This window comes from Ammodytes marinus, assembly GCF_949987685.1.
Source record: "Ammodytes marinus genome assembly, chromosome: 4".
In the NCBI taxonomy this organism is placed as follows: Eukaryota; Metazoa; Chordata; class Actinopteri; order Uranoscopiformes; family Ammodytidae; genus Ammodytes; species Ammodytes marinus.
This window is the reverse complement of record NC_137233.1, coordinates 35,123,659-35,150,539: the sequence shown is the minus strand read 5'-3', so window position 1 is coordinate 35,150,539 and position 26,881 is coordinate 35,123,659. Positions and strand designations below refer to the sequence as shown.

Genomic DNA, 26,881 nt, shown 5'->3' with positions numbered 1-26,881 from the left:
GCATGTTACTTTTAATGATACTTAGAAAATAAAGAGTTTCCAAATATGTCAGGTATGAATTGTTTTGTTTTTTAAAGGTTAAATCATACTGTTTTTCTCTGGCTTGCTTGTTGCTGGTTGTGCATGGAGAATCTGTCTCTTGTTGCAGACTACTAAGCCCAAGTCAATGTGTCCAGCTCTCCTGCTGTGCAGCTGAGAAGGAGCATGGATTTCCACTGGTTGGCAGTGAAACAGAAAACACAGTATTTTTCTGAGTAAGCCTTCCACATTTATGTCTGCATTCTACTTGGAAGCTTGATAGGCAGACATCTGCCAACAAAGTCACATTCAAGGAAAATTCCCCGTCTGCCAGGTATTCTAAACGGGCTATGCATATGCTTATCTCTTTAATAAGAGCCAAAATAGCAAAACGCAGACACAAAGGTACATATACAGGCGCACACACACACACACACACACACAAAGGAAAATCTAAAAATCCCTTCGTCACATATGTTTTTGGAGAGTAAACCTCAGAGTCAGGAACAATACATATTCTGCACCCAAAGTTGGAGAAGATAGGACCAGTTTTTGATCCACTCAGATATTGAAGGATACATGATATTTGCCCATACTCCTTCAATATGATTTGTGGGTCTGCTGCATCAAAGTAAATCCTCTCTGCCATGTCCATGTAGGGCTTGTTCTGACACGAAACCATGTTTATTAAAGGATGGAATGTGACAGTGATGTGCGTTGACCCACCTGGGATATGAATGCAGCCTCGGCTTCTGCGGACTTTACTGTGATCTCCAGAGACAGTAAGCGGTCCCCTCCAGGTAAGAAGGGATCAGATGGCATAAGGAGATGTATTAAGAGTCTCTAATAACATGCAATGGCAAATGAGATTGTAAAGTCGAGTGACTTCACCTATGATGGCATTGTTGCAAAACCATAATAGAAAAAGGAAAGCCGTTAAGCAAGCTCTTGATATACCCTTAACCTACTTCCACCTTGAGCGACTGGAAGTTTGCGAGCTCTGGAGACGCAGTGGAAGTGTCAGGTAGAGGTACACGAGGACATCAAGCCCTAGCTTCCACATAATAAGAGCAGTCATTGTTCCTGCATCTGGTAAGGATATCCCTTACAGTTTTTTTCGATTGCTTTAGCGCAATTTTGAAAACAGGGCCCGATTTCTCAATACACTACAGACAATTAGCACACCAAACACCCAATTACCAAAACACCTCAGACCCTTTGCAAAATGAAACACTCTTTTCAAAACTATAGACAACAAGTGTTTTGTTATAAACCCATTGTGTATAAGCCTAGAAGAAAAATACTGAGGAGCTAAATATTTTCAATTTGACATGAAAAACACAAACAGTTGTCTCACCTCAAATTCAGCAGTCTAACTCCAAGGAAGACTATGTAGGTGACCTCTGATCCCAATTCTGGATATTTACATACCAGATATAACGATAGTGACAACCAACCCGTGTGACAAATTACCTCGTTCTCCCCTACTCACTAAAAGAATGCATGTATAGATAATCCCTGAGGGTAAATCTCAATGCCGGCTACACCCCAAAGAGAAAAAAAATACGCAGTCAGAAACCACTGACAGAAACATTGAATGAAATTGCTGGCAACCAGTTGATAAGTCAGCAGCCAGGTCTTTAATGTATCGAACCACTGGTTTGGTTAACAATGGCATCTTTATGAGTAGAGCAAGAAGATCCCACTAGGCAGACTAAAAGCCTCTATTGAATATTATATAAATACCAATTAAACTAGAGCAACTGTTAATGTAAAACATACAATGCATTATATAGCCCCTATAGATTCCCTATACTATTGCGCTATACTACCACTGTTTGGTGGGTGTTAATGATTGATGTCTATCTGCTGTAGCCTCCTGCCTCCCTGTTTCCACGACAGCAGAGGTGCATAACAGCACACAGCATCCTGCTTTCACATTCATAGGAATCCTAGCCATTAATTCCCAAGAATGGAGGTGAGTTCCAGCGCTGATGAAATATATGAGAGCATGAGCAATTTCTATATCTTTAAGCCAACAGACAACCCACCGCCACTTCATTCTGTCTGCCTGGGCCGGTTTTGTTGGTGTGGTGGTGTGAGGTGTAGTGATGCAGAAATTGCCGGACAGTTATTTTTTTTCTTCTTTTATTTTAGGATGTGGGGGTGAGGGGGTTTGGGGCCTGCCTGTTAAAGGCCTACTTCACCGGTTTGAATATGAAGGTGTATTGAATTCTGAGATCCTATGTAGTATAAATGTGCAAAAAAAAATTGAAATTGGTTCATCCTAGCCTGAGAAAAGGCAGAAAGAGTGTTTTTTTAACCCTATATTAATCTTACTGTGACATCACAGTAAGATAAATATAGGGTTAAAAAAAAACCTTACTTTGTAAATATGACTGTGATTTTTCTTACTGTGACATCACAGTAATATTTACAAAGTAATTTTTTTTTTAACCCTATATTTATCTTACTGTGATGTCACAGTAAGATTAATATAGGGTTAAAAAAAACACTCTTTCTGCCTTTTCTCAGGCTAGGATGAACCGATTTTTTTTTTTTTTGCACATTTATACTACATAGGATCTCAGAATTCAATACACCTTCATATTCAAACCGGTGAAGTAGGCCTTTAAGTCCCCGCATCTCAATCAGACTGTGAAAACCTCTGTCAGACTAAAGGCTGATGTAGGACGAAAACTGTGATTCATCACGACTGCGGCAAACAAAAGCCGAGGTACACGTATACACAACATTCCCACTGCACAGATGTTATTTGTCTTGCCCCTCAATTGCACAAAGTGTCTCATACAAGCGTTGGCAAGTCGTAGAGCGAGAGCATCAATGATTCACCGGCTCACTGACTCTGAGGGGGCCCTCTGCGATGCTCTGTGTATGGGCGCTGCATAGGGTTGGGTATCGGTTGGGTTTTTCCCGATACCGGTTACTACTCGGTACTTTTGAAACGGTACCGGTGCTTAAACGGTACTTTAAAGCCTCAAATTGTACAAACTTTGTCAAAAAATAATGGCCTTTTATATCCGGTGCCAAATTTAACACAATTAACTTTAACAATATAATTATGAGTAACTTACAAATAAACTATTTTAAAATTTAAATAAAGTAAAATTCACACAATTGACATACTATCTAATACAACAATACTGTTTCAAACAATATACTAATGGAGATTAATGTGGAGACTACCAGGTAATCTAATCTCCATCTTAAAACTTTAGCTAACAGTAATCATTTTGATAAGAGATATTCCGTATGACCTGAAGAATACAACACCCTAAAAATTAAAATAGATACACATATAAAACACCCATATGAAATTAAATGCAGTATTGGACTTACAGTGAGGGAATAAATACACCCAATGAGAACCACAGACTGAAAACAGTCAAGGAAGAGCGTGTGCCTTTTGGAATATTAACAGTGCTCATTTGCATTCAACTTGAAACTAAATTCAACTGACATAAAAAATACAAAGAAGTCTTCTGTAAAGATAAGACCACAACTATCAACGTTGTCAAATGAACTATTTTTGTGCCGAAAAATTGTCATGTTTGCCTTCTCAGGACGGATAGAGATCTTTGTTTATTATTAATATAACGGCCCGTCATCAGACACACGTAGGCTACCGGATGGTTTTATACATCGATCACTCCATTAAAGGATTACTTCACCGCTACAGAACCGGGGTTTTATCATTATAAAATGGCTAGTATAATGTAAGGAATGAGGTTTTTCTTGACTCAGTCTTCCCTTGGCCCAGATTTCCTGATAATCCACCACCACCCCACATAGGTCTTACCATGACGCGTAACGCGTCATGGTAAGACCTATGGCTTGCGTGCGAGAAGGCGCGAGGACTACTGGCCTCTAGTTCCGCAAATTTTTATGCCCACCAATAAGGAATGAGGGGGGTGGGAGCTCACGGACGAGATGTAAACACAACGTCCGCCATGTTTCTCCCCCGCTTAGCGAAGAAGCAGAGTCCCGAAAAACTCCGACCATGGCACAAGGACATTTTGCATTTGTAACGCCTGAAGGGGATTTTTAATGTTAACTGCAGTGAACGGACATTCATGTCTACCAGTATAAACCAGATTACAGCGAGGAAGAGAGGTGAAAGTCGTAAGGAGGAAGAGGAGAAGCTAGCTACACTAGTAGCTACTCCATGCTGTGGAAGAGGAGCCAGCTGCTGTGCCTGGTGGATTCGCGGCGTTCACTGTTAGAAACGTCACCGTAGCTTTGCTCCACATATTGAAAGACGGACCCTGGAGACATATTTCAGTATTGAGAAGTTGAACTGGAGGCGCCAGCCACAGCCCGCGGGAAGAGACGGACGTCGACCACAACACAGTAAGTTTTTATTTTAACTCATTCATCACCGCCACACATCTTGCGTTGCGTCTGCCTTTCTTTTTTCCCCTGGCGCTTGTGTTAGCAGATCAGAGCAGCTACACAGCGCTTTATTAATGGGTATTATCAGAGAAAAACTCATGTAGCAACAGGCTGCTAAAAGCAGCGCTGCAGCAGTGAGACACTGACTGTGTGGGGGGAAAAAAACTGCGAGCTAGATACACTGCACAGATGTATGAGGTGTGACCAAGCCCCAACCTCAGCGATTTTTACCGGCATCCAATAAGGGAGTGACCTACAACTGTAGTAACCAGAAAGTGCCACTGGGGGTGGTGCCAAGACCGAGCAGTTTTTCTTTGACTCACTTGTTAGATAGGCTGTTTTCAAAGTCTTATTAAACCTATTTACAGCCTGGGCCACAAAACCATTTTAGTCTGTATGTTTAGGTCATATCTCCATGACAACACTGAGGGGGGTGAATTTTTTTGGCCCACGCTAGTTTTTATTCTTTTGGAGGATAAAATGTATTGGCACGATCTCTTGAGCGACAGCTCTCCGCCCGTTGTCCCTCACTTTGCCTCGGGGGTATACGTCAGCTATCTCCCTCCCCCCGACGTGACGTCGATTCCCCTTTTCGGCAAGAGGAGTGAGGCGGAGTAAAAATCTCACAAGATGGCGACGCGCACAAACCAGGATTATTGGATGCCGTGTGAATAACTGAGGTCAGCCCGGATGCTACATCCATATTATTTACTATCTATGGGTGTGACCCGGGCGTAAACACGGCACAAGTGTTATATCTTATTACAGTTTTGAATCCTGTTCTAAAATGTCTTATTGGCACTACGTTTTCCTAGTTTTGGTAACATGGGCAGCAAAGCTAATGTGACGTAACCTTGCAGTTATTTTTCATGTAAGCTACTGCAGGCTAAAATTAGCTGGCCTTACTAATGTTTTGCTCAATGTTTTATAGACAATATCGCCGATTCATGCCATTTCCTGGCGAGAGAGACCCAGGACCGTGGCTATCAAGAGACAAGAGCAGCTGTGACCAGAATGACCGGAGCCAACACACTACACATTTTATTTTGATAAATAGTTGTTCATATTTTTGCGATTAAAACTTTGAATTCAAGTTGGTTGATGTGGTTTGTCTACTAACCAGAGTGCTGTTCAACTCGAGTACTATTAGATAAATACTCATTTCTACTGGGGAAAAAGGTTGAGGACAAACGTCAGATGCTGATTGAGCTACTGTATTCAATAAATATGCAAAAGAAATGTATGCTATTAATATAGAAATGTGACCTGAAGTACTTCATTGTAATATATTCTGGCTAGCTTTGGAAGCAACACTGATATCTTAGTTATTTTTCTAGTTTATCTGTGTTTTTTCCTGTGATTGTGTCAGTATGCTGGACTTTTTTTTTTTTTTTTTTTACCTTTATTTATACAGGTATATCCCATTGAGTCCGAAGACTCTTTTGCAAGGGAGACCTGTTCCCATTTACACGTTACCATTCACACACTCATTCATACACCGATAGCAGGCTAACTATCGACATTCACACTAGGCAAGGTGGGTGAAGTGTCTTGCCCAAGGACACAACAACTATGACACAAGTGGCAGGGCGGGGATCGAACCTCCAACCCTTTGATCATCGGCCAACCCGCTCTACCAACTGAGCCACAGTTGACCCAAAAAGGACCTACCTTGCGTCCTTGTGATTTTATAACATTTACCTCATAGATTGTAGATTAAAAACAATATGACATACAGTAATCTGTGCAAAAAAAGTAACTATTGTTCAGCCTCCAAACAACAAGTCTGTAATGGTGAACATGGGTGTAGACAGGAGTCCAAGGTAAGGTAACAACAACATAAGATATTTTATTGTTTACAAAGCAAAATCTTATGACATCATGCTCAATGCTATAGAAACCAGGTAACACACAATGAGACACTTCTTAAAAGTAAAATGTCCAATATATGAACATGATAAAGATAAGATATACAGGATGAGCTACAAACAAAAAATATTACAATAGATCTAGAGGTGTGAGGACATAGTATTAGCATAGCCTTAGATGGGATGCTGCGGAGGTAGGGGTCTGATATCCTCTCTGTGAAGCTCACTGCAGCCTCCTTGGGCACTGGTTGCAGTTGAGTGGGAGACTGTTGACATCGGATTCTGAAATCACCATAAAATACGACAGTTAGGCCACTATAAGTGAAACTTTAGCTTTGAGCACTCACTGTTGCCTTACATTAGTCTGTTTCTGAAACCGTTTAGCAATCTCCCACCCCCCCCGCCCCCCCCTTACAGCAGCTATAATTGCATACTGTGTGAGCAGAAATATAGTCTAATAGGTTGAAAGTATTACCTGTACGTGAGTGCGTTCTGCAGGAGGTGGTGCATTAGAAAAGTCTATAGGACAGGGTCCCGGTCCGCATACGTCCCTCCCGTCCAGCGTGTCCTCTTCATGGCCAGAATATTTAGCTTCGGAGACCGGTTTGAAGGCTAGGCTAGGCTAGTTTTGTTGATAGCGCAGCATGTGGGCCTAGCAGCAGGGATGTTGAAAAACTATCTTGAAAACTGTAGCAAACGTAGCCGAGTGCGCGTTTCCTTCCCTCCGTTTTACAGTGAAACCGGATGGGTTGTAATGTGCCGAGGCTTCGGAGCGTGTGTCGAGTAATCCCGGAAGTTTTTGGTGAAGCGCGTATCGACGCTTGTATCGTATAGGGCGAATCACGTGACTGATGACGTTCGAAGCCTCGTTTGTTCAAGAAGTGCTTCGGGTATTGTGGATCCACTCGCACTTTGTGGGTTAGTGTTGGCGATTTGCTGGTTTGTGAGTGATGTAGACGTGCATGTCCTATCAACTTGCTGTGACTTTCTTGTGCACCCCTGCCTCATCTGTGCCATGTGAAAGAGTGTTCTCCAAAGCAGGAGAAGATGTTTCCAAAAGGAGAACATGTCTGAACCCCAGCACAGTGGAACACATTTTGTTTCTCAATAAAAATGAATCAAATCCTTAAAGAGGACCTATGATGCTTTTTGACTTTTATGACCTATAAACGTTGTTATGATGATTCATAGTCATGCTTAACCATACTAAATTATCAAATAATGACTTACATGCATTTCGACGTATTCCCTGCTGACCGTCTGGGGTTTGCAAGAGGGGGGGGGGGGGGGGGGAGGGTAGCGGAGATGGCCGATGCACAGGCGGAGGGAGCGGAGATTGCCGAAGCACACACACTCAAGTGTTGACAGGACGTGCTGGATCGCCAAAATAAGAGAAAGAGCTTCCCGAAAATCTACATAGTTTTTTGTGATGTGATTCGTGTCAGGTTGCTCTATAGCAGTGTAACACAAGAAATTAAGACCAGAAAAGTAGTATAATAGGTCCTCTTTAAGTTGCACAATCACATTCACTGCCCCTTACCTTGTTATAACACTGCGACAGTTTGAAAATAATTATTCCTGTCATTATGAGTAATCCAAAGTTTGACAAATATTTATTGATCGATTTATTCGATTTCTATGCATTATCATGTTTCATACCCATAATAATACACCAAACAAAATATTAATTGTATTTATATGAATTAATACATGAAGAATACATCAATGCATTTATTAAGATGTATTGATTTATTTACTAGTCAGTCATTCCCAAGGCTGCACTGTTGCAGGACAGTATTGAGTGTATTACAAATTGATAGAATGATCTGGCTATTTAACACTGTTTGACCAGCAGGGGGGGTTGTATTGTGTTCAAATCGGATCAAATGAAGCCTCGAGAAATGAACCTTTTTGTGAACCATTTGGCTTAAAGGCTTCAAAAAGCTTCATCTGGCCATCACTACCGGAAACTATGTATAATTTAGAAAAAATCAATCATTGTGGAATCTAAATAGTGTCTGTATTTGTCGAGGTATCGCCCACAACTGTATTTGGAAGTTGTTGTTTACTCTCATCAGTCAGACAGACGAGACTACAAGGGAAATGTGGGCGGGGCCTAGGAGGACTGCGAGCGCAGTGCATTGTGGTAGTAGGAGGATTTCTGACTTTAGAGGCAGAGACAGCCAGAGAGACCATAAAAACACTCTTTTTGCCTTTTCTCAGGCTAGGATGAACTGATTTCTAAAATGTTTGCACATTTATACTACATAGGAGTATAGAGTTCAATACACCTTCATGGTTCCACCGGGGGAGTAATTCTTTAAATAAAGTTATCCAAGTCAGTGCTTTTTGTTTGGGCAGAGATCGTTATTTTAAGTGTGTCTTTATGAAGTTTCTTGTCAAACGTTTCCATATCACCTGACCGCCGTGTCCCGCTGTGTGTTTTTGGGTTCGTCTCCACCGCCGTGCGTAAGGCAGCACTAGAACAGCTGATGGGAGGAAGCGTGCAGGCGGCCGCTGCCTCATCGTCAGCCTACACGTGCCCGATACATCCGTGACAATACTGCTAGATTGTGTCATTCGCAAAAAGAAATGCATTGCATTGCATTTCAAAAATAGTCTGACATAAAGAGCAATCAGTCTGTGAAACTGCGAACGTGAGCGAGTGTTGAGTACTCGTGCACGCGCGCCTCAAGACGGTCGGGCTCGTTCTCGTCACTCACAGCCTGGTGAGAAATGCTCCTCTCGGTACACAGAACAGCATCCGCGAGCGGACATGCTTCATCGGTCATGACATAAAGAGCGATCACTCTGTCAAAATACAAACGTGACTACAGCAGGGGGCGGCACCGAAACTTTCGTTCTTATTCGGTCTGGTTACTACCGTTTACGTCGGAACCGGTGCCATAGGCCTACTGGTAGGCTACCGGGTTTCGGTGCCCAACCCTACTTATGAGTCATTACTTAAAGAGATCCTATTATACTACTTTTCTGGTCTTAATTTCTTGTTAAAAACTGCTATAGAGCAACCTGACACGAATCACATCACAAAAAACTATGTAGATTTTCGGGACACTCTTCCTAGCGAGCACAGCAGTCTCTCTACACACTGCTTTGAGCTTCTCCGCCCCTCCCCCCCTGCTGCAAACCCCACTCCGTTGTGATTGGTTACCTTCCTTCCAGTAGCGGGAAATTTCAGAAAATTTCCAGGAAGGTGGGGGCATGCAGCCGGAGCTTGCCTGAGCGGCAGCATTACCATACATGGAAACATGACAGAAACGATCCCTGCGTGACTCACACATACCGGAAATTTGAACAAGTTCGGCTCGACCGGCTGCCATAGTTTTTAGTGCTCTGCATAGCCACCCCAGACGGTCAGCAGGGAATACGTCGAAATGCATGTACGTAATTATTTGATACTCTAGTATGGTTAAACATGACTATAAATCATTATAACGTTTATAGGTCATAAAAGTCAAAAAGTATCATAGGTCTTCTTTAATGAAAAAACACGATTTATTGTTCAGCAAAACACCTTATTATGAAATATTGATGACATTTAAGACGGAAAAGATTCATAAATCCATTACAAATGTTAAGCCAAAACACTTTTCATCAACACCAGCACAAAAGGGAGCTGGTTTGGATAAAGTTAGCTTATGAATAAACCAGAGAGAAATTATATAGACGCATTCTCTTATTAAATCACCTTATCACCAAAGTGAATGCACTTAATTAAAACACAATAGCGTCAACGCCTCTCTTGTTGCATATCCGTATAGATTATCAGTGGCAACAGAAGAATGCAGTCATATCTGGAGCTTTAAGATGCCACATTAGTGGGCTAGCAGCCTAGGGACATGATTGAAAGCTTTTGTCAATATGAGGGCTTCTGCATGTCATGTGTCAGTGCACTGTGGATGCATCTCCTACTATAAACACACACTCCCCGAGACATCTCAATAATCTGCCGTCTCAATCCATACACACTTCCTGTTTTTCCCTAGCCTGGAAATCCAGACCCTGATATCTTGAACAATAGAGGGTCTGGCCACGATGAGTAGAGTCTAGCTGCAGCCCCGGAGAACAATACTGAGTCGGGCGGGAGTACTGTGGCGGGGCTAGTAGCCTATCGGTCTGCGGTCTTTTTTATTGTTTGACGTGACCAGTGTTGGGACCGTTACTTTAAAAAAGTAATTAGTTATAGTTACTCACTACTTGTTCCAAAAAGTAACTGAGTTAGTAACTGAATTACTTTATAATAGAAGTAACTTGTTACCAGGGAAAGTAACTATTTGCGTTAGCCTACTGTAAAAAAAAAATGTTGCTATATGTCTATAAATTTGATTTTTCTGAGCAGTTTTCACAAGTCAGTTGAAATGAGTAGAACAGACAGGTAGGCCTACTTGTATGCTACATAACCTTCAATATGTATTGCACATCAACATACAGCAAGAGGTTTATCCTGCACTTCAAGTATTTTTTTTCCTATCACGGCTTCGACGGCGCATGCACAGCACTGTCGTCATCCGGTTACGTCCGCCCCAGAGCACCATACATAGTGCTCTGGCCCGCTCATATCAGATAGAACAATTTGATTGGTAGCTCAGGTTTTCTTTACATATTAAATGAGCCTCAATGGAGAGTGTCCAGACCAACAGGCGCAGCAAATTTAATTTGCCAGCGCCTAGTGGCAGGTCTGGAAATGCCAGGCTAGTTTTTCCCATCATGTGAGAATAAATACACGTGTATGTGTGGATGAACAGTGTCAATACAAAGAGGACACAAGGCAGTCAGAGAAATAGATAACTTTAACAATTTTATTTGTGAAAAACTACAAGCAAAATTCATAAATAGACATTTTCTATTTGAAGCGGGGGAAAATGATCAGGTTCATCCTAATAAGCGCAAAGTCGTGCACATGCCAGAAACATGTATTATTTTAACATTAGAAGCTAGACAAGGAGCTTGTGATCCGCTGAAAATGCTGCGTACATTTCCACACCAGGAACATAATGTGACCATTTCACAAGGGGAAACGATGACACATAAGCTATAAATAAAAAAATAAAAAAAATAAACTGGATTAAACAAATAATGGATTATTGTACTGTCCTTAAAACGTTTTTTTTTTTTTTTGCATTTTCTTTTTTAAACCGAGCAATAACTTTAAAAGCATTGTACAAGACATTATTATAGGAAGAAATTAGTTTGTATAATACACTTAATCGGAAATTCACGGTAAGATTATACAGTCAGTAAACAAGCCATCTATATTTGGGGTCTCTGACAAACAAAGCTAAAAAATGTAACCATCTTTACACAGTAAATTAAGGTTACTGGTCGCACACAAGAACAGAACTGCTTGCGCGGAAAGTAAAACAGGAAACAAAAGACTTCAGCTCCGATGCCATTATTCATAGTGTTTTGCTTTTGCACCTTTTTAAAATTCTATATACAAGCGATAATTCATATAATCAGCAAATGGCCATTTGTCAATAATTTAACAATTAATCCCTTTTCTGTTGGAGTACTCTGTCAAGTGAATGTGGTTGCAGATAAGGCAAGGTAAAAAGATGGCTTTTGAGGCCCATTTCTAATAGATTGCATTACAAAGCAGGCTTTTTATTCTCAGTAAAAATTGGACATAACATTTTTCCACCCAAATTTTTTTTTAACTTAATTTCACATTGCTTTTCAGTGTGTGGACACTTTGAACACTGATTCCAATATTTGAATGCAATAAAGTACATAATTACATATTAACCATAGCTTAAGAGCAGAAAAAACAACTTATGAACACATCATCTCTTGGGCTTCAAACATTGCCTATACGACACAGATATGATTACCATCTCTGCAAGGCTTTTAGTCGACACAGATCATATCCTGCCCCCTCAGATCCTAGTGGGATATAGGGAGTTTTCTGGGACTTTTTTTACCTCACCTAAACCTGGTTTTAATCCATCTGGGAACGGTTGGACTGGTGAGTTGGGGCCTAGTGTTCTACGACTTGGGCTCACAAAGCATTGACAGTTCTCTGCCCCACTTTAGCCGTGCACAGAGACAAGCGGACAATAAGAACACCATTTACATGGATTATATTAGTCTTTTATTTAAACTGTTATTCATCTCACATTAGATAATTGCCTTTCAAATGTTATTTTAATCTGTCTATTTATCATGTCATTATGAAATTCCTTTGGTCCTTCAATAAATAAAACTAAGATATCATATACACATTTATTCTTTATACAATTTCATACAGTTAAAAGGAAATGATGTTGGTCTACTTATCAGCTAAGGTGGAACGTGAATTAAAACAATTAAATAACCCTTGCTGTTCTAAAAAATTGAAAGAGCAATTGTTGTTCTATGAACTTCTGCAATTATATATGTTTTGCCTTCAATGACAGGAGTCTTAAATAAAGAAATTAAAAAAAAAGATGTTCAATTGAATTTTCAATCTTTGCAAAGTGTTCTTGTTTTCAGGTTGCGAGAATGAAGATTCAGAAGTTTTCTTTAGGACAACAACAAAACGAAGAAAGAAAGAATTCCCAAGAGCTTGACACAACGGGTCTATTTTACAGTTGATATGGTTTTACCAAAGTGTAACCGTGTGTAACCTTCCTTTAGTCACAACAGAAAAGACTATGGCTCAAGAGCTGAGAGGACAGCTCTACCTTAAGCCAGAAAACTCAATACTGATAGTATTGAATGCAGAAAATATCAACAGCTTTTTAGTGTTTTACACAACAGCCTACACTGTACAGTTAAGGACATAAAATACTGTAGAAGAGATCTGCTATAGCATACTAAATCATAGACAATCTAGTTGAAAAAGTCAGGTGTGTGTGTGTGTGTGTGTGTGTGTGTGTGTGTGTGTGTGTGTGTGTGTGTGTGTGTGTGAACCCCAGGTGACCTTCCTCTCACACACATTGGACCTGTACAGAACGAGTAGACAGACCTGATGGCGGTTCTGACAGTGTTCAGAGTGAGACAGTGTTGTTGAGAAAAAGTGAATGAGAATTTGATTCATCAGCACTTTGTCACATTGAGTGAATGGGCATTCCCAGATCTGCAAAACCGCTTCACAGTGTATCTAGCACCAGTGTGTGTGTGTGTGTGTGTGAATTGAGTCCTGTCCAATCATGTTCAACCTGTAATAAAAACACTCAAGGAATGATCAATGGGCAGAGCTACACAGCAAAGTTTCAACAAAAAATAAAAGAGATCATCAAAAGTATACAGGTGCAAAAGGTAATAAATAAGGGTAATAATAATAGTTTAAAAGTTATTGAAATGATGGTGGTTATTGTGCCCAGCGAAGAATTCTTCTTTACAAAAAAGACAAAACAAAAACAATGTCAACTTGGCCTCACATCCACATACAAATAAAAAACAACAAGTGTCTGGATGCTAGGGATGCGGGCGGGCGGGGGTGCCTGTTCCACAGGTGTTACCAAGAGGGAAGCTCCCTTAAAAGGGCGCGTGTTTCAGGTTCACCGCACTGTTCCTCTCAGCTAGCAAGCTTAGCTCCTGTTAGCATCCAAGTGTAGGTCATGGAATGGAGGCAGGGCAGTGATTAGGAAAAGGTAAAATATCTCCCCCAATAGGATCCATAGTGTCCAGAAACGTGGGGGGTAAAGGTGGGCATTGGAGTAGGGTGAGTATGGCGGGGTAAATGGGGCTAGGGGCTCAGAATGACTCGTCGTGCCCCACGGAGAGATCCCCTTTGGGCGTGGAGGCGCGCGACGAGCCCTTGTCCATGCTCTCGGAGCCGGAGCTCTGGTGCTGCTGTTCAGAGCCGGCGCTGGACGTGATGGTGGACGAGGACGTGGACGAGGAGCGCGTCTTCTCCTTAAAGTCTGTTATGATCACCGTCACGTTGCCCACGGTGATGGCCAGCTGCTGGGCTGTGCTCCGGTCCACGTTCTTCAGTTTGGGCCTGGACAAGAGAAGGAAAGACAAAGGACGTTCAAACCCAGAAATGGAAACTACTAGAAGTGTGTCCAAGCAAAAATAAAATAAAATAAAACTCTTGTATGAGCTAATTTGGTGGAGTCAGCTATTGTGAGAATGTTTGTTGTCAAAATCACTTTACGTCAAAATCGGTGAATTTCTCCTCAAGATCCACTACATGTCTGTGCCGTGTATGCACTGAAATAAATCCAATGTTAATACACAGCCTAGTGTAAGCCCAGCATTAGTTGATCACCCGCAAAATGCCCACAAACCAGAATTTGTGCAATTTTTCAAATGCTCACACGGTTTAGAACTCTTTATATTGGATCTAAGAAGATCAACCCCCCATTTTATTGTTGTATGACCTTTATGTTAGTTTGTATGCAGTATACATATCTTAATTGTTTCTTCTTTGATATGATATTGTAAAGTGGGGGCAGGACTATATAAGCATTATGCTTCTGCCTGCCCCTTCTGAAACGCATCTTTTTTTGTTCTTTGATGGAATCGGATTGATTTATCTATGTTTGTGTTTTATCTTTGTGTTTTTATCTTTTTCAGTACGTTGATTGTTTGAAAGAAATAAAAATATTATCAAAAACAAGGGGGAGGCTGCCGACACTGTGGGGGCGCTTACACTAAATTGTTCAATTCATCTGATGACACATGAACAGTCAAATATAAAAGTGAAAGTGGGTGTTTAGTGTAAAAGATACATTATGAATCATTTGACTTTTCCCACTAGACGTGTGCAGCTGCATGACTTCCTCTAAAAACAAGTGCTTCGTAGTCATAGATAGGGCTGCACAATATATCCAATTTTATCACGATGACCATTTTGGCTTCCCACGATATCATTTACATTATGTGCAATATTTTTGAGCGTGTGCTCCGCTCCGCTGCGAAGCAAATCAATCACTCCCCAAACCACTCACTGATCATGTGCCTGTCCATGCACCAACCTGGCAACCCCAGGCTCCCAGAGAGCTGTCAATCAAAGTCCAGTGGCTCCGCCCCCAAAGTGTGAATAACTTTCCGCCCGCATAGATAGAAAGCACTTCACGAGCGATGGGAAGCTGCTTATTGGGCGAGCGAGAGCAGATATCTGCGCGTGTGAAATCACATACATATCCTCGTGAGTCTCTTTGTTTGGTGCGCCGGATTTATAAACCAATAATAACTCCATACAGTCAGTGCCTCTGTTTCACCGCCGTTCACATGACCTGAAGCGAAGATGAAACCTTGCGTTTCGAGCATGGTTGCGAGTGAAAGCATGAGAGGCAACACCGGTTCACTAACGTGGAATGTTGCTGAGTGTTACCTGCCACTTCCTGTGTCCGTCCTTTCAAATTCAATTCTGGCATGGTGGAGCACTATAAGTTGTGATTTATTTTGTTAAGGCGCAGCTCCTAGTATAACTATTTTAATTATACATTTTGGGAACAATTTTAATTAGTTCAAAATCAAGTTTTATACACATCCATCATGCAAGTACAATGAATGGAATAAAATAGTTTATATTTAGCTTCTAGGGGATGCAATGAGGTCAGGTGACTAAACACCTTATTAGTCTGCAAATATGTGTTATTTAACAGAAATGTAGCACAAGGAAAAGTTAAAGCAGTGCTTTGTTGATTGCAATTGTGTAAAGTTTTGGTACAATATTTTGATATATATTTTATGCAAAGATTTGTACATTAGCAGGAATATTGCATAGTCGATCACATGGATATGAAAGCTGTGTTATGTTTACGTGACAATCTAATACAAATATTTTACTCACTAAAATTACTGAATAATCGTGATATCAATATTGACCAAAATAATCGTGATAATAATTTTGGCCATAATCGTGCAGCCCTAGTCATAGATGTGAAACCATGTGTTGAGAGGATGAGAAGGCGCTACACACCTAGAAATGTGAGTGATCTTGTTGGTCTTGGTTGCTGATTTGCCGGACTGTATGCTGTGTTTCTCACTGGGTGCACTCTGATGGCTGACTGATTTGGGCCTGGAGGGAAAAAAAACAGATACACACTGGTGAGGAAAATACTAGCAAAGAGAAACAAGATAAAAAGTGAGATCAGTTTTCAAAAGAAACTAAAAATAGCCATTAGTCAAAAATAAATCATCTTAACCCATTGATACCGGCTGCTGCGCGACGCAACATTGTTGCTTTATCTCATTTTCAGGGCGCGCGCAGCATAGAATGCACTGTCATTGGTTCAAATACACATGAGGTGGGTTTTGTTGATGTTTTAAAACCAGGTGACCACACAAATGTTGTGTGGTTTGCCAAAAATCACGTCAATCAAAAATAAATAAATAATACAAAAACTTGACAATTCGTATTTTTTCAGAAAACCCTCAGGAGGAGATAAGGACACATATCCTAGATTGCCATAGTTATCAATGGGTTAAGCTGCATATGATAGTGGGGATGTGAATGTGGATCAAATATGTTGTGTTAACCTAAGTAAGAATACTAATGTAATGTTTTACAATGTGTCAATTGTTTGCTTGTCTAAAAAGTTTAATTAAGAAGGTAATGTGCATGAAGAATAGTTATTACTATGGAAATAACTAATTTGGATCCTAAAAAAGAAAATAAGTAAAGTCTGGACATTTGCACTGACCTGGTCTTTTTGCTGTTGGGTTTCTTTGTGACGGCTGGGCTGATGTCCTTCTCTGTGTCAGCTTTCTCTTTTATTGGCTGTTCCTTGTCGCTCTTTTCCTTCTCAGGTGTCTCCAGCTCTGGTTTGACTGTTTCCGGACACTCGATCGCGGGTTGTCCTCCCTCCAAGATGGCGCTCTCTCCTTCACCGTCCGGGCGCTCCTTGTCCATGCGCTGCTCGCTCCTCTCCCTCCGCTCCTTCTTAGCTGGGGGAGGCATGGGGTACTGCTGGGCCACCTGCTGAGCCACCAGCTGGGAGTTGATCCTGGGTTTCCTGTGGAGGAGATCCAAGGCACAGACATGGATCAGCCTGGTGTATTGGTAGCTACGAGCAGGACTCTTGGCTACCAACCAATACAGTCCAGGGCTCAACAATAAGGATTGCCCGACGTCCCGGGGCAAGTAAAATGCCATGTCGGGCCAGTAACTATGACAACTGGCATGCCCGACCGGGCAACCAGGAGGTTCTGCTGAAATTCTTGAATAATAAAAAAAAAAATCATATTTCTTATTTAATTTTTTTGAATCGCCAAATACAATTTATCTATCTATGGTCTATTTTCATATTTAACTGGTGCTAATTATTACATTAACGCTAATTTTTGTGCGCGTAGTGTCTGCTACGTTGCATCTCTCCTCTCCTCTCTGCTCCGTTTTGTGAAGGGGGGGCGGGGCTCTACTGCCGATACACACACACATACACACGCAGACTCGGCACAACACCGGTGAGCACACACACACCCAGAAGAGAACTACACGCAGTAGGTTGGTGTGACAGAAAGTCCAAAAGCCAACGAGTACATTATAAATGGAGTGAAGTGAAGTCGACCCCGACCGTCTGAAAAGCAGCTAAAATATCCGCGTTTTTTAAATGCATTATGTACCCAACGTGGATCTAGTAGTAGCGAGGATGCTAACGTTAGCTCTGCTGCTAGTAGCCTAGTAGCCTAGCAGTTAATGTGCAGTTCAACACAAACATCATCAACAGTTATCAGAGGAGCATCTTTACAGCCTGCATAGATCTCAATAAATGGCCAAGAGGTGTCTGACTTCACATACCATGAGGCAGTGGAAGCTTAAAAGTAAGCTACTGGAAAAGTGTTCAAAACAGCCTGTCCTGAGCCAAATGTTGAGATTTTGAATCAAATCAAAATCACTCATACACACATTAAAATAATAGCAAAAAAAATATTAAAACAGATTGTTGTAGGCCTAAAAAAATGTTTGCAGAAAGAAGTTTTAAAGAATTGCTGTTGTAAAAGGAATAAGGTAAAACAAATAAAAATAAGTGCTGTTAAAGTTCTTTACATGATTTGTTTGCATAAAACATGTCTCGTTTGCAGTTATTGTAGGTTTAGAAACAAAAAAAATTACAAATGTTCCAACTCAAATAATATTTGAATAATAGCCTCCACTTTCAGTATGACCCTTAACTCATCTATAATACTGTCCATGACGATTATACATTGTCAATAAAGAGCGAATATAACAATTATTTGAACACGCCTAATAGAAAAAAAAATTGTATAGGGGCCAGTAAAAATTTACTTCGGGCAAGTAGAATTCAGACCCACTTGCCCGACCGGGCAAGTGAAAAAAAACCTTAGCGTTGAGCCCTGCAGTCAGACTACAAAGAGAGGCGAGTGAACCTGGAGGCCCGTGGAAGCAAAAAAAGGGGGCTGCCTCACTCTCACAGCTGCAGCAAAGGTGGCTGTACGCAGCCTGCTTCCTGCTAGAGCAGCTCTGTTTTGAGGGGCTTATCTCATTAGCTCACATCTGTAATAAAATGAATGCATGGGATCACAAGGTGGGACATTTGCAGCACGTCACTTTGGTCCTGTAATCTGATTACTGCAGGGGTTAGATAGACCCATTTGTCACATTCAGTTGGACATGGTGGAGGTACTCACCCAGCAACCAGCAACTACCTGTGGCCCTTTTGACTAATTTTCAAACACATACATAAACACAGGGGTTGACACTAAGGTTTCAAAAGCACTTGCCCGAATGTCGTGTTCACTTGCCCAAAAAAACTGTTAAACAATGATATATATAGGCTAATTAAATTATGCATTTTAGCTAACCATATCTCTTAAATGCAAACACAGCTTTCTGTCTCATCCTGACCACATACAACCAACAACAATTCATATAAGCCTAGATATCATGACATCACACTACACTAGGGGTGTGAACGTTTACAAAAATGTCTAACCGTGTACACGACGGATTTTTTTTCGTGTACACGGTTAACCATGACGTCATTGTCCTCGTGCGCCCGCCGTCTTGAAGGCGCGCGCATACACACACACACACACACGCGTTCGTTCGCCTGTAAACACACAGTTGACATGAACTACGCTCGTTTACACACCTCTTATAATAGGTCCATGGCACACAGTGGTGTAGTGGGGGGTATACGCAGGTATACGGCGTATACCCACTTATTTTTCAGGCGACATTGCGTATACCCACTTCTAATGGCCGCGACTGCGGGACTTGTTGCCACCCGTCCCGTTTTCCCCGAAATTGTTCTCTTTTTTTCACCAGCTGTCCCGGGAAAAGAAAAATATCTCCCGGGACACAATTTGTCCCGTTTTTTGGGGAAAATGCCAGAACCTCATTTGATTTCCTTCGTTCAGTAGTTCAGGCCTTTTCACACGGGCCAAGGCGTTTGTTTCGCCCACTAATGCATTCTCAATAGAGAGGCGAGCGGGCAGAGAGAAGGCGGCAAGCGTGCAGGGGCGGTCTTAACGATCTCGGGGCCCGTTTCAAGACCCTGTGGGGGGCCCCCACATTTTTTTTTCTATGAATAATGCTTGTGCATGCTCCCCGCAAAAATAAAAAAGATTGTGGAAACCAGTTGGTTCATAGACGGATTATGAGATTTAAAGTAAAATGTATCAATCTGATGCACTTTCAGAGGAAAATTTAGATTTAAATCAAATCTTGAGCTGCAGAAGGAACATTATTTTTCTTAAACAGGCAGCACTCTTTACTCTGCAACTGTAAAAACATTTCAGTTGATTGGTCTGCAGATCCATGTTATATGATGGAGGGGCCCATTGCAACAGATACAGGGTGGAAAGCTACTTTTTATGAACAGTATAGAATTTACACGTATAAAGCTTATTCCTGTATGTGTGTGGGGGCCTTAGAGGCCCCTTATGAAGCCCATAAGACATAGCTAATAATGCTTTTGTTTTGCACTTGCTTTTCTATTTTTCACCTGCTAGGGGCCATGATGATTTATTTCCTATTCCTTTTTGGACCCTAGGCTGTTATTGACATGAGTGACTGAGCTCTTTGACAATGCGACATGTAAAGTTACTATCAGTATCTCTGGCTTAGGGCCCCCCTGAGCCCTTGGGCCTGGTTGCATGCAGTTTTCTTCTCAAAGTGCACCAGATTGATGAATTTTACTTTAAAAGGTTGCATTTTTTTCTTCCGGGGGAGCCCCCCTAGAAGGTCCAGGGTCCCCACCTCAGTCTCCCTATTTAGCCTACTGTGCAAACAGTGATGGTCCGGCAGACCGTAGCGGCAGTCAGCTGTCAGGACAGTGAACCCCCCCCACTCGCACTAATGGCTGTAAATGGAGCGGACACAGAGGCTAAACATATAGCCGTTCTGCCAGCTACGCTCTCTATATCTTATAGGCTATTCATGCATTAGGCCTGTGTTGGACCACTACTCACGGCATAATTGGCTGTGTGAGGCAGCGCAATTATGGGAAATATAAGACCGGCAAAAGCGGATGCGCGCGCAGTACAACTTAGAGTATACCCACTTCTCCAGGCACCACTACACCACTGATGGCGCACACACACACACACACACACACAAGTTCGCCTGTCATGTGCGCCGTCATTATCGCCCTTCATTAATTTCCTGATTAATATAGCCTCTCGCACAAATGTCCACGTTTATGCAGGTTGAACAGGTATTATAAAGTTCGGGCTACTTACAAGCGTAGTTCACGACAACCGAGTAACTTTAATATTTAGGTTATCTTTCATCACTCGTCCGTGGCTGTGAGTCGAGCCCCAGCACGGCGACTCCCCGCGTGTGTGTGCGCCGATACACACACTCACACAGACACACTCGCCGAGGGACAGACCGATTAGGCAGACTAGCTTTTATCATCCCCAATTAGTTTATTAGTGATGTAAAATCAATAAATGCGTGTCTCCAGAACATTTAAAAAAAAAGGGAAAATTTGAAAAAAATAAATAATTAAAAACGGTTTTCGTTTATTGATTTTTCCTAAACTGTTATGATTTACTAAACGGTTACACGTGTACACGTGCACACCCCTACACTACACCAAGCGCTTGGTCTTGCTGCAGCATTGTAAAAGGGCCTCTTTTTGCCATGCACCTGGCCTGGTTTTGGGGGTCTCAGAAAACTCTGTCTAGCTCAGAGTCAAGCTGAAGGTCACATTGTGCGAAAAAGTGATAGTCTGCCATAAAATTATTAAAGTCCACCATGTTAAAGCTATTGCCCAGTTATACTGTAAGTAGGGAGGGGGATCATTATAAAGACTCCACAATCCAAATCTTTATTGATACTTTTCTATTATTTTGTTAAAAGAGAACTGGTATTATTGCTTTAATTGCTTATAAGATTAGAAGAGCTAAGGATAGGACTTTAAACAGGTCAAAATTCCATATTTAGGCCTACTAATAATGATCAGTGTTTCCCCCTGGAAATGTCTTAGTCAAGGTGGTCACTGTCTAGCCGTAGGCTACAGGAGGCGCGGCGCAACGCGCCTCGGCAAAAATTTTGGGGGTATTTTGCTCAAAGATGCCAATGCGCACTAAAGAAATAGTTCTGTTTATTTGAAAGACACTGACCTTACAGTTGTGCAATTTTGTTTGCTGTGTGCACATTTTGTGCAAACATGCAGACAAAAAAAATACAATTAAAGAAATTCTACTGTTTTGGTGCAATACCATGCAGACACACTAAATAAAAATAATGGACCATACACTTAACAAGTGTATGCACATCAAAGTGCTTTTTAAAGTTCCTTTTTGGATGGGGGGCTGTTGTGAGATTATTGTGGACAATAGGCATACTGTGTTCCGATTAATTCATATATGGTTATTATTAGCCTACTTGCTTGATTTATTTTTAAATGCAGAGGTTATTGGTTGTTTTGGAACATGTATTTCCAAATTTAAAACATAAAAATAAAGCAGTATTTAAAATTCAGAAAAATGTATCTTGTCGGCCTACACAAGCATGCTGTTTGAAAAATAATTCAATTATTGAAATAATACAATGTGTTTTCCCCTTAAAATGACTAATGCATTTCAAAGACAGTAACAGTGTGGCACTTCTGTAAACTTACTGAAAGGTGCCTGGGCCATCACTCTCATGCATGTATCAGACTTTTCTCTGCGCTGTATGAGCCGATAAGTTGTGTTGCCACGGTGATGTGGAGTCTTAAACTAGTCTAGCTTTGCAGAGCAATTCTTTCTGTTCAGCTAAATATCCCCATAGAACCGCACTGCGTTTATTATCGCCACCGGTTAAATGTCGGTTTGCTGCTGCTCGTTTACTCTCCCGCGTACATGCCGTAGTCACGCGCAGCGCGGCACGGTCGCGCGCGCAGAGCCCCCGACACAGAGCAGCTGATAGTCTGAGCAGAGAGAAACGCTTGGAGACATATGTGCACATTTATTTACCGCAAATCACGGCCTTTCGCGCATTTCTGAACATGAAAAATCACACATCGTGCTTGCTAGTACATTAATTGCGCAGCACTAAAAATAAAAAAATTAAAGATTTAATTTTTAATTTTTTTTTTTTGGTCGGTCAGTAGTCAAGGCGGGGGGCTGGTTTTGCTAAGGCGGCCGCCTTAACTATAAAGCGCTGGGGGAAACACTGATGTTATATTGCTGGGGAAACAAGTTTTTCACCCAAACTGTATTATTCAAGCTTCTCACGAAAAACTTAAATTTCTTTTTTTCTTGATGTTACATTTGAACACATCATGATGTCATTTTATTGACCTGTGCCTAATAATCATTTTACTGAGCCGACCTGAACACATCACGTTTGAACCGTTTGCGATTTTTTTTTAAAGCCAACTAGTTCTTATCCTGCAGATTTTAATATGAATTTAAAAACTATCACATTTTTTAACTGCGGGACTTGCTACACAGTCTCTCGTTTGCGTTTGTTGATCACCGCTGCTTTGAATGAATGATGAGACGGTGCCGAGCCCGTCTGCAGCATGGGCAGCAGCGGCTCAGCGGACGTATTTTTTTATTTTTTTTTTGGAGACAGAGTTGAAGCAGGTTGAAGGAGTTTCTTCAAGACAGTCGAAGGTACAACACTTTCACAGTCTATGATGCAGACCAGTGATGGAATAATTCACCAAAGTAGGCCTAATTAGTTGAAGATGACCCGACTCTACTCGATATTTAAAATTACATCATGTGACCTACTGGACTCCATAGCGGTATCGATAAGCTCAAACGTTATTGATTTCTGGGGTTTGAATATAGCGGAACCAGGTCCGTAGCCTAATAGAGCCGGCTTTCGGAACGTAGACAGCGAAACTGCACACACACAGGCTGTTGTGTGTGTGTGTGTGTGTGTGTGTGAGTGTGAGAGAGAGAGAGAGAGCGAGCGAGAGAGAGAGAGCGTGATGCTGCTGGCTGCTGCGCGCAGCTGCTCAATAGTAGCCGATCTATTTTGTGTGAGTTAGCGGGGGAAAAAATGTTTTGCGGACTCTAAAACACATGAATAAATAGCTTAGACTACTGACAACTCATCTAAAATCCACTTGCCCGGTCGGGCAACCAAAAAGCAATATCAACTTGCCCGAACATTATTTTCACTTGCCCCGGGCAAGCAGGCAAGCGTTAGTGTCAACCACTGTAAACACAAACCATTTCAGTTTGATCATTCTTGTTCTACGGAACAGCAAGGAAGAAGAATGTTTCAACTTTCAAACAATCCCACTGATTTCCTAAAGAAAACGGCGGTTCACAAAAGAAAGTCCTTTCCTGAAAACATATATTCAACTGTGGTGTATCAGCACTGAAGTGTTACAAATTGGTACACGGTGTAACCGGTTAGCAATAGCAAACGATACATTTTGAGGAAAAAACAATAAACCAAAACAGTAGTTTTTGTTTTGTTTTTAATAAAGTTTTTCAAATTATTCCAATGTGTTTTGTAGGGCTGGCCCGAATTATTCGAATATCCGAGTATTCGTTTGCTAAATTAGTATTCGGAGCTCAAATCAGTATTCGGAATATTTGTTTTTTCTAAAAAAAAAAAGTTTTTAAATGTAGGGGAGAACGGGGGAATCTGAGGCATCGGGTAATGTGAGCCACCGTATCTAGGCAACGGAAAACATTTTTGGTCATGTGAGATATATGTTTTCAAGCCCCTCTCATTTCCCCATGGCCCTGAAAGAGTGGACCTCATGGTGCTGTGGTAAGCATGTTTTTTTTCACCAAAATAGGTATTTTGAACGTAAAAGTAAATTTTCTTGCTGTCAACTTAATCAACTGTTGTGCCAAAGCAAATGTATTCACGTAGAAAAACTTCTATCATACGTGTTGATGAACTACCAACATATAAAAACCATATGATGATATTAGCTAAAGATTAGCCTGAAATGCTAAGAGAGGTAGTTTTTTCTCAAATTGTGGTGGTGGGGGAAAGTGAGCCAAATGCTGTGGGGGAAAGTGAGCCACTGTCTCACTTTCCCCCACCATGAGGCACAAGTTAAGTTTAGTCTTAAACATATTTTAATGTAATATTGCATAATATATGTTTTATTTTAATGTCATACACATTGTAGAAAAGCCATCATGCCAAGGAAATACACCAGGAAGACGACCTGGGGCAACCACACGGAAAGAGCACCTTCTCATCTTTCCCTGTAACCTTCAGGGCTGGAATGTAGAGTAGGCCTAGTTGTAGAGTATGACAGGCTGATGTTATAATCCAGTTGGGTCTTCTCCTGTGTTCTGAGTCCCAGGCTGTTCTCGCTGGTTCTGATTTTCCTATGCTTTGACCCCCAGACACAAGCTGGCTCTAAGGGTCCTGTGTTCTGACCCCCAGACTGTGTTCTCATCTAACTGGTTCTATATCTTATAATAATAATAATAATAATAATAATAATAATAATAATAATATCTTATTAAAACATTTTGAATTATAATATGTTGTATTTGATTTTGTTCAGAGTTACTTTCAAGTGTTTAGAAAATTTGCTTTGCTTAATTGACCAAACCCCATCATTCTTTTACTAGTCCGACATTAGTTCTGGAATGTGTGGCTAGCTTTAAGGAGTCTGACTGTTACAATATGTGTTGTTATGCTAGTTTCAGAGTGGAAAAAGTAAGTGGATCAGTTTACCCCCTTGATTTTTCTGGTCTGTCTCAGTTTACCCCACAGCTGGGGTAAAGTGAGCCACATGACAACTTTTTTTTTAAACAATCATGTTTTCACTGCTTCTTCTTGAAAAAATTCTGCCAATGCCCATTTCTACACTCAACAAAAATATAAACGCAACACTTTTGTTTTTGCTCCCATTTTTCATGAGATGGACTTAAAGATCTAAAATTCATTCCAGATACACAATTGTACCATTTCTCTCAAACATTGTTCACAAATCTGTCTAAATGTGTGATAGTGAGCACTTCTGCTTTGCTGAGATAATCCATCCCACCTCACAGGTGTGCCACATCAAGATGCTGATCTGACATCATGATTAGTGCACAGGTGTGCCTTAGACTGTCCACAATAAAAGGCCACCCTGAAATGTGCAGTTTTGTCTCACAGCAAAATGCCACAGATGCCACAAGCATTGAGGGAGCGTGCAATTGGCATGCTGACAGCAGGAATGTCAACCAGATCTGTTGCTCGTGCATTGAATGTTCATTTCTCAACTTCGCACAGCCATTGAAGAGGAGTGGACCAACATTCCACAGGCCACAATTGACAATCTGATAAACTCTATGCGAAGAAGATGTGTTGCACTGCATGAGGCAAATGGTGGTCACACCAGATACTGACTGGTTCTGAGACTAGACAACCTACTGCAACACCAACCTACTAGACTGTAGGTTGGTGTGGCAGCCCGCTGTTGGGTGAAGGGCTGTCCCACAGGTAAAAGCCATGGACTTATAAAGCCTGTCCAATATTCACTCTAGTCCAGCTTCTTGAAAAGTTTATAAGGACTTTATTATTTATGTAACAAAAAAAATGTAATGCTTCACTTGAAGCACACAATTAATGGCTTTATTTTCTTATATAGCCTAGCTACCCAACAAATCTGTTTTTTAGTTTTTTTAAGCACTAAAAACAGTGCAATGTTGTGATGTATTTTAAATTTAGCCTTATATCTGATTAAATTGTTAGAATATTATTTGTTCGCAATAATTAGACACTCGTTCTGATGACGAAATGAGTGTTAATTGTAAAAAAACGGAAATCATGAGATTAAAATGGAAAAAACGGAATTTGTGAAAAAATTAAACGGAATTTGGGAAAAAAATAAAACGGATTTCATAGGGCCCTATCTAAGGCACACCTGTGCACTAATCATGATCAGATCAGCATCTTGATGTGGCACACCTGTGAGGTGGGATGGATTATCTCAGCAAAGCAGAAGTGCTCACTATCACACATTTAGACAGATTTGTGAACAATGTTTGAGAGAAATGGTACAATTGTGTATCTGGAATGAATTTTAGATCTTTAACCCTCTGAGGTCGCCTCACGCGCCCCGCGTGAATGCGCGCGTGCGCGCATATTTTTATTAATATCTCTGTGAATAAACGGCTGAGAAATGAAATGAAAACATCGTCTGAAACTAGAGATTCTCCTGTTTCCGGGGTATGTTCTCGCGATACTCTCCGTCCACTACAGGCTTAGAAAACAACGCGAGAAGTGAGCCTCCTTCTCCAGCACA

The 26,881-nt window shown here is 41.2% G+C and overlaps 1 protein-coding gene across 1 annotated transcript in view; it reads right to left on the bottom strand.

The window, feature by feature from the left end:
* Positions 1–11,117: 11,117 nt before the first annotated feature.
* The window catches only part of rybpb (RING1 and YY1 binding protein b), a 61,852-nt gene continuing 46,088 nt past the window's right edge, over positions 11,118–26,881 (bottom strand). The window contains exons 3-5 of the mRNA XM_080026147.1: positions 16,901–17,212; positions 16,177–16,275; positions 11,118–14,247 (exon numbers count right to left, since the gene is read on the bottom strand). Of these exons, the coding sequence (XP_079882273.1) occupies positions 13,998–14,247; positions 16,177–16,275; positions 16,901–17,212 (661 nt within the window). The 3' untranslated portion in view covers positions 11,118–13,997. The remainder of the gene's footprint in view (positions 14,248–16,176; positions 16,276–16,900; positions 17,213–26,881) is intronic.